Source organism: Phascolarctos cinereus, unplaced genomic scaffold (genome assembly GCF_003287225.1).
Source record: "Phascolarctos cinereus isolate Bilbo 61053 unplaced genomic scaffold, phaCin_HiC Scaffold_1;HRSCAF=81, whole genome shotgun sequence".
Taxonomy (NCBI): domain Eukaryota; kingdom Metazoa; phylum Chordata; class Mammalia; order Diprotodontia; family Phascolarctidae; genus Phascolarctos; species Phascolarctos cinereus.
The window spans coordinates 139,729,382-139,738,544 of record NW_027555514.1 but is presented as its reverse complement, the minus strand read 5'-3'; the positions used below and the strand labels follow the sequence as shown (position 1 = coordinate 139,738,544).

General features: G+C 36.6%; 1 protein-coding gene across 1 annotated transcript in view; it reads right to left on the bottom strand.

Annotated features, from left to right (window-relative positions):
* Positions 1–311: 311 nt before the first annotated feature.
* PNPLA8 (patatin like domain 8, phospholipase A2) overlaps positions 312–9,163 on the bottom strand; it is a 45,046-nt gene continuing 36,194 nt past the window's right edge. Inside the window, exons 9-10 of the mRNA XM_020984628.2 lie at positions 5,589–5,784; positions 312–3,518 (exon numbers count right to left, since the gene is read on the bottom strand). Of these exons, the coding sequence (XP_020840287.1) occupies positions 3,244–3,518; positions 5,589–5,784 (471 nt within the window). The 3' untranslated portion in view covers positions 312–3,243. The remainder of the gene's footprint in view (positions 3,519–5,588; positions 5,785–9,163) is intronic.

Here is a 9,163-nt window from a genome sequence, read left to right as displayed (position 1 = left end):
AGCTGAAGCCTAGAGAGTACAAGTGACTTTTTCAAAGTCACACAATTATGTTGAGGCCCAGCTTGAGTCAGGACCAGAATACAGGGTACTTTGAGGTGCTGGACTTTCTTCACAACACCACAATGCTACTTGGAAAACTGAAATCATTGCACTGGAACAAAGGATAGGCCTCACAGGTGGAAAATTCCAAGTTCTGAGAGGGCATTAAATGCAAGTGATTCAAAGTCATTGCTCCTTTCCCCCAGTAATGCCAAAGTCTTTAGAAATAGTGTCAAGTACTTTCTTTTTTCTGTAAATAATTACACAATGAATAGAATTCAGCTTAAAATTTATTAATACTTGCTGAGTATGTGGCACTGTGAATCATATAAAGGTGAAAAAAATGACACAGACCCTATCAGTATCCCATATGTTCTTGGCCACTGAAGGAACTAAGATACATTCATACACATAAACTGAACATAAGGTAGTGTGTGATACAGATGTGGACAGAACTAGGCAAAAGTGCTGTAGAAAAATTTTAGGAAGGAGAGGACATTCTCAGCAAGGCACATCATAGAGGAGAAGGCACCTCAGCTGAGTTGTGAAAAGAGAGTATTTCACATGGCAGCAATGAGAAGCTAGTGCATTCTAAGCCTCCTGAGGATGCAATGAGATGAGCCGGGATCAGGCAAAGATTTGGCTGGAATATGGAGTACCTGATGGAAGGCTGGAAGGGTAGGCTGGAGCCATATTGATGAAAACTATAAAATGCCAGGGCAAGACATGTGAATTTTGTTGTAGGGTAATTAATTTTGGTATCTGTGTGAAAGACGTATTAGAGAAAGGAAAGACTGGAGTACGTAAAACAGGAGGATACGGTAGAATAGACATGAGGTGATGAGGAATTGAGCTGAAGTGGTAGCAGTATGAGAAGAGAGAAAGGGACACATGCAAGAGATGTGAAAGAAGAATCAAGATGAGGGCCTTATGCCAAATTGGGTGGGGCTACCAAGGGAGGGAATAAGTAGCCATAGGACCATACATCTAGAGCTGGAAGGAACCTCAGACACCATCTAGTACAATTTCTTCCTTTTTTATTTCTTTCTTTCTTTTTTTTTTTTTTTACAGATAAGAAAACTGAGGTAGAGAGAGGCTGATTTGTCCAGGTTCACACAGGTACTAAATATCAGAGACAAATTCTGACTCTAGCGTCAATACTCTCTTCACGGTACCACCTGCTCCCAAAGATGACTGAAGTTTTAGTTTGGCCTGGCCCATGCGACTTGGGAGGAAGATAATGCCATCAATGGAGAGGAGGTGGAAGGACAGGCATGTTTTTCAGGGAAAGATAATGGAATCAAAAATATATAATTTACACCTGTTTGGGAGGGGAGAGTGAAGACTGTAGTAGGGAAGATATGTGCTTTTAGCTAACAAAAATAATACCTGACATGGTATTTGCTGACATTCACTGAATATGCCATTATTGCCTGACCTTCAACACTTCTCTATTTCATAGGTACTTTGGTACATAAATCCCTGAATTATTTCCCCAAAAGCACTCAGTCTATGTTGATAATTTAGCACTATTTGCCCTCAAAATCTTAGTAGTCATCTAGTCCAACTCTTTGCTACATGGACAAATTCCCCTTAAAAGCCTGGCTGACATAAGTTTTCCAGTCTCTGCCTTAAACAGTAATGGTGATGAAGAACTTATTAGATTCACAGAGCAGTCTGGAAATGAAATCAGCTACAATTAAGAGGTTCCTGGTTGTACTGAGCTGAACTTTCCCTCTCTATAAACAAACACTACATTATCACTTAGATAGCTTTGCAGGAAAGTGAAAGAGATGTGGATCCTGGCCAGAGGAAGTACACACCACCACCATTAGTTAAGTGCTGTTCACTCTGAAAGTGCTAGGATTTGCTTTGTTTTAGATTATTCTCGTGGTCTGGTGAAACTGGCCCAGCAGTCTACACAAAATACCAGTGAAACTCAGGAGGTGGCCTGGGGCTCCACATGCAGCTAAGTAGAACAATCAAGTTACCCTTCCTGAATTTTCCCTGGGGCATGCTTTCCAAACCAATGTAAACTTTCCAAGGCAAATTTTGAGAAAAACAGAGATGTTTTTGATCAGCAATAAAGATATCTTAAGTTTCAGTCAGCTGTATCATTGATTCTGGGTAAAATATGGACCTGGGTCAAATCCTACCTCTGACATTGATTACTTATCATTTGCAGTATCTCAGAGATCCATTTTCTTTATCTCTAAAATGAAGATCAAATCCTATATTGGCTATCTTAAAAGGCTGTTCTGAAGTTTTTTGGATATGACGCATGTAAACTTTGCACATCTTGAAAGTGCTACATCAATGTTATTCATTTAATAAATGATGTGAATTCTCTCTTTCTTTGAAACATTCAATCAGTTCAACTTCTACAAAACATTTGAATATTGCTAACATTGAAAAAATAACACTAGCCTTTCTGGAACAGATTACTTCAGGAATTTATTTTGTTATACTGATAGGAATATTTTCTTCAACCAATTCAAAGGATTAATTCTCAAACAATGAAGGGCTAAAGCTAGAGCTGATCTAGAAAAAAGATAGCATACCACTAGTATGTTGAAATCTCAGAAAAGCAGTGGTAAACTGGTGATATATTTCTTGAACCAAACTCTCTGATGATGGAAGTAAATTTTAGGAGATAAAATTATGTATTTAAAGTTTTTTTATTTTTTGTGAAAGGACTCTAACTAAATGTCCATTTTCATACATCCATTAAGAGAATTATTAAACTGAAATGTAAAAATGCACTAGAACAGATTCTTAGGAAAAATTTTGATTTTCCACAAAAAACCCCCCAAAACCACAACACAACATTCAAATAAATTCAACACGATCACGGTACCTTAAAGCAAAAATACAGTGTTTGAATAATTTCCAGTGTCTTGTTTGGCACAAATATTAACACACCTCAAAACTTCACAATAACAAAAACAGCACTGTGTTTACTAAAACCAAGTAGTACAATGGGTAAGTTCCTAAAGCTTATATAATTATTAACAACATAAAAACCTAATTCCAATATAAATTCTGAACTGTTCATGCTGGTCTGAGTAGTTTTTTTCCAGCACATTCTACAATTAACAAATATCACAGAGTTAATTTGTATGCTTATATGCATCAATTTTTCATAGAATTGGATAGCTCTTTAGAATAGATTTCACACTTAAGATGGTGCATGCAATTTCTTTTTCACAATTTAGATATAAATGGAAGACCTTCATACATATCTGATTTTAATTTCAGCCAATCAGAAAGTTTCTGTAGAGTTGTTTTTTCTTGGGTTAATATTTTTGCAAGCTTTTTCATTTTTTCTTCATTTCGCTCTAAATACTGAATCCCTTCCAACTGTAAGAAGTCAAGTTTTTCATTTCGACTTTCATCCAGAGGTATGTTTTCATGCATTACAGGGTTGATTCTAAAATAAGTATCAGGAGGTAAAAAGCCATCAAGCATTACATGGACTTCTGTTTAAAAACAAAAAGAAATAACAAGTTAAAAATGAAACCTTCTAAATGATTACCTACTAATTTTACCTTTACTTTTTGATGTATAAAGTTCTGCTTACTTCACCACTCATATTTTAATCACCAACGCAGTAAAAAAAATCTAAATACAATATATACCATTAGAAAGGACTCTTAATATTTTCCTTTTTCAAATGGCAACTATTTTGAATTATGTATAAAATGAATTTAGGAAGGCAAAGAGCAGAGTGATTAAATGAGCTAGGCTACAAACTGGAAATTCATGACGTTTTATTTCCAGTTTGCTCTATCACATTATTAAATTACCTGTCCTTCACATCCAAGATAAATTCCTACCTCAGAACTCTCATCTTTCTTCAAAGCTCAGCTCAACTGCTGACTCTCACAGCCCCTGTGCAACCAAACCTTTCCCAATTTCCCAATCAATCAACTAGTGTTTGTTAAACGCCTACTATGTGCCAGGCACTGTGCTACAGCACTAGTGATACAAATATAACAAATGAAACAAACACTACTCTCAAGGAGCTTATACTGTCTGTTAGGTGAGACAGTATGTGCATATGTTAGTGGTTGTGGACCAGGACACTAGTGAAACTGGGGGTGCTACTTTGAGCCAAGAGTAAACCTGGGAGTTGGAGTTAACTTTGCCCTAGAGTTGACTGATCTGGGCCACAGATGGCTCTAGGACTCTAGAAGGGAGCTTCTAAGATTCCAGTTAAACTTCTTTGTGGGCTGCTTTTATTTCCTTGCAGGTTTCTTTTATCTGCTTTTACTGTCTTATAGAATGCTTTTACCTGGGGCTTACTGAATATATTTTTATTAAAGAAAGTGAATCAACCGTCTGGCTCTGAGTGGCCCATCACATTAAATATGGAAATATGCCTAGGAAATAAGTATATATAGAACGCAAAATAAATAAAAGATGTTTAAATAAAAGTAGTTAGGGATAGCATTAGCAGCTGGAAACACCAGGAAAGGCTTTATCAGTGTAGCGGCTGGAGGAATTATATGAGGTAGCAGTGAAGGAGGGCATTCCAGGCAAAGGGGCTGGCCAGTAAAAGACAGAGATGTGACATGAAGTGTTGTGTGTGATCCAAACACAAAAGACCAGATAGGCTGGATTGTAGAGTGCAGGAAGGGAAGCAATGTATAATGAGGCTGGAAAGGAAGACTGCAGGGGGCAGCTAGGTGGCACCGTGGGTAGAGCACTGGCCCTGGATTCAGGAGGACCTGAGTTCAAATCCAGCCTCAGACACATAACACTTACTAGCTGTGTGACCCTGGGCAAGTCACTTAACCCCACTGCCTAGACAAAAAAATTAAAAATTTTTTTTTAAAAAAAGAAAGATTACGGAAAGGTTGTCAAAGGTTTTAAAAGCTAAACAGAGAAGTTTACATTTGATTCTAGAGGTAAAAGACACTAGAATTTACTGAGAGTGGGAGTGACAAGGTCAGATCTGCATTTAAGGAAAATCATTTGGGCAACTGTGTGCAGAATGCATTGGAGTGGGGAGAGACCAATTACTTGGCCATTGCAATCGTGTGAGAGGTCATGAAGGCCTTAACTAAGGTGGTGGTTGTGTGAGCAGAGAACACAAGGCAGATGAGAAAGAGGTGTAGACATGCAGAACTAAGGATAATGCTGAGGTTATGAACCTGGGGACCTAGAAGAATGCCAGTAAAGTTGACAGAAACAAAAACATTTGGGGGAAAAAAAGTAGAAATGCCTAGGACAGAAAGCCTTTTTATTAGTCATGATTTTTCTTCTTCAAATATCCCTCCAGCTCTTTGACTTTTCCTATGCCCCCTCTTCCCTTTCAACTTCGCATTTGATTTTAGATTTTCTTATTGAGCCTTGTGATATCATCAGCTTGGGGAACTCTTCCTACAGAAACTCCCCCCACTGATGTAGATGGTTGAATTGTTTCTAAGTTACAGTCTACAGAATGAGCTAGGTCACTGAGAGATTGACTTACTTATGATCATACAGCTAGTATATGTCAGAATCAGACACGAGCAAAAGAAGCACAGAAAACTTTAAGCACTAACCTTCTGTATCAGTAGCACTGCTGATAACAGTTGACAGTTTACTTCTCAGGCTTGTCGATGTTAAATTGCTCCTCACATCACCTTCATAACGTCCAGTGCCCAAGGATACTATACACTGTAATGGGGTATCTGGCCAAAGACACTTACACTCATGCATTGCTAAAGCTGTAGGATTATTCAGAAGCAAACCTCCATCCTGAAAGTTAATAATTTAAAACAAAACATGTTGAGAAAATAAAATTTATTTACAAGTGAAATAATTAAAAAGCATGAAAACAAAAATATCTTTTAAATATTCTGATAAAAGACTAAGAGCAGCCTGCTAAATTACAGATGGAGCCTAAAAAGTATAGTGTTTTAAAGGAAAAATTATTTAACATAATTATATCTAAGGAGAATTTCTCTGTTGGTTCCTCTTCTTTTTGAAAAGCTACAGATGTAATGGAAAGATAAGTGATGCAAAAATTTATTGGCCTGATGAGTAAGTTTCTTATTAAGCTTTCATTTCTATTTACAAAAGCCCTTTGAACTCTTCCTGGAGCACTCTCAATATTTTGCTCAAACTACAGAAATGAAAAGAATTACTTTTTAAAGGCACATTTTAATGGTTGTTTTAGATTCCATACAAGACTAACAGAAAAGTACAGTCATCCTAACAAATACAGCAGTTTTCCTCATAAAACTGCTTCTAAATGATCTTGGATTTTATTCATTGCATATTTTCAATTTATCATATCTAATGCTGCATAACAACTTGCAAATAGGCAAAAGCATTTCATTTCAAATTATTTATTAAGCACTGAAATTTAAGTGGCAAAAAGACAAAAAATTGAATATATTTTTATGGTGGATTTTTTCCTTTTTTCTTTTTGGCTGGACTTATGATTTCACTGGTCTAGAGAGCTTCCTGGTAAAGAAACTCCTTCTACCAATGGAAACTTTTTCAATTTCTTCAATGAACTCATTCCCTATATTTTTATATAAGGTATTCATCTCAGTGGCTTAGTAAAGACAGCAAAAAATCATAAATCTGAATCACACTATATCAGTCTGTCAATAAACATTTATTAAGCACCTACTATATGCCAAGCACTGTGCCAAGTGCTGGGAATACAAGTAAAGGAAAAACAAAACAAAACAAAAACCCCCCATAATAATCCTTGCTCTCAAGGTGCTCAGTCTAATAGGGGAGATATGTAAACAACTATGGACAAACAAGCTACATACGAGATAAATTGGAATTAATCAAGAGATGGAAGGTTCTAGAATTAAGGGAAAATCAGAAAAGGCTTCTTATAGAAGGTGTGAGTTTAGCTGGGACTTAAAGGAAGTCAGGGAAGGAAGAGATAAAGAATACTTCAGGATGGAGGATAGCCAATGAAAATACTCAAATTTGGAAGATGAGAATGTTTTGTTCTAGGAATAGCCAGTGGATCAAGTAAGATGTAAGAAGGCTGGTAAGGGCCAGGTTCTGAAAGGCTCTAGAGGCCAAACAGGATTTCATCTATGCTCCTGAGGTGGTACGGAACCACTGGAGTTGATACAGTTTGGTGACATAGTTGTGGATAATTGCCTGGGGACACTGAGAAGTTAGATGACTTTCTCAGTCAAACAATCAATGTGTCTTAATTCCAAAGCCAGATCTCAGTCCATTGTACCATAGTGATGTGAAACAAATGAGAAAGGATATCATGCAATGAAAGAATGCTGTAGCACTGCTTCATTTTATTTTTGTGATCCCACTGCCCAGCATTTAAATGTTTGCAGATTGACTAATTCATAAACTCAAAGATCCTTAGAGCAAATCACTCATCTAACCAAATCTTGCTCCTTTTACCAATGAGGAAACTGAAGAAAAGAAGTAAAGGAGAATTTGATCAAGGCCACATAGATAGCAGATGGCACAGCCAGAATCCAAACCAACTCTCTTAATTTTAGACAGGATAGAGCAATGAGCCAAATCTAGTAAGATAAAATAAACATCAAGTACTACACTTTAAAAAAAATTAACTTCATGTGACAGAAAAGGGGTGGCTAGACAATGATTTTCATCCAAAAAAGAGTTTGAGGTTTAAATGGCTCACAAGCTAAATATGAGTCACCAATCTGACATGAAAGCTAATAAACTACTGTGATCTTAGGCTATATTAAAAGAGAGGCATGGTACTAGGAACAGTGTCTAGGGAAAAGACCACTCAAGATGTATGTAATAAAAACAGCTAGTCCTTTTAAGATTTCCTAAGCTGTGCATTTTATCTCATATTATCCTCAAAAACCACCCTTTTAGAGTGTTATTATCCCCATTTTACAGATGAGGAGACTGAGGTAATCTTGAAATGACATCTTTCAAGTAGTAATTTAGCTTTTGCTCATAAATGGACACTTTATATCTCTTAAGGTAATCTGTTCCCCTTTAGAAAGTTCTAAATGTTTTCCTTACATCCAGACGAAATCTGTCTCTGCAATTTCTATTCATTACTTCTAATCATATTCTGTGGGGGCCAGAGATAACAAGTCTAGTACTAAACATTCTCAGTTTTTTCAACTTTATATGCTATGAACCCAAGATGCTTCATCATCCTGGACATTCTTTCCTAGGCACTCTCTATCAATGTCTTTCTTAAAATGGGGCATCCAGAATTCAATACAGTCACCCAGATGTGCTCTTACCAGGATAATCATCTCCCATGTTCTGGTCACTTCCTTTATTATTTAAATGAAGCTATCGTGTAATCCTTCACTTTGTCCTCTTGTGAAATTGTACCCACCTTTCTATCAGATTGTATTGTTTACTTGGGGAATGAGGAAAAAGAACTCACACTTTCAAGAATATATGCTAAATTGTCTCAAACATCTGTATTGTTGCCTCTTTTCACCATCACTTGTTTCACGTGTCTTTCCTTGTGAGCTTGTAACCATTCTTCTGTTTTCCTTTCAGATTTTTCCTTCTGCTTTTAAAAGCTGCCTCCTTCAAATTTCCTCATTTTATTAGATTTTCTTCTTTGTCCTGCTTCCACTAGGTAGCTTCTCCTCCATTACTTTCTATATAGGAGTGATGTCTTTTGTTTATACACACACACACACACACACACACCACACACACGCGTCTGCTTTCTGCCTCACGTTTCACTGCTTGAAGTGTCAATTTGCTGGAAGTGTTACTTTTCTGAGATCTCAATTTTAAAAAGTAGAATTCCATGAATTTAGTAAGCTTTACTTTGCTGCAAGCAAGAAAGTGGCACAGCATGGGATGGCACACAGGTAAGTCAAGAATCCTGAAGGATTTACCCAATAGGCAAGTAGAACATCCTTTCTTCAAAAGTATTCCTCTTCCTTATTCCCAATTTGTGAGCTGGTAATATTTCAAAATTTAAAATGAAAATATTCCAAATTATTTACTAAATGCTATTACAGAGATAGAAGGAGGTATAACTCAACCAGAATACCACATGTTTATTGAAACCATGCTACTCTGGTTATATATAATGCTTTTCCCCCTCCAAAAAACCTAAACATTTTCACTTATCTCATAATATCTAAATCATCTTTTTACTAGCTAAAAAAGACCAAAAGAT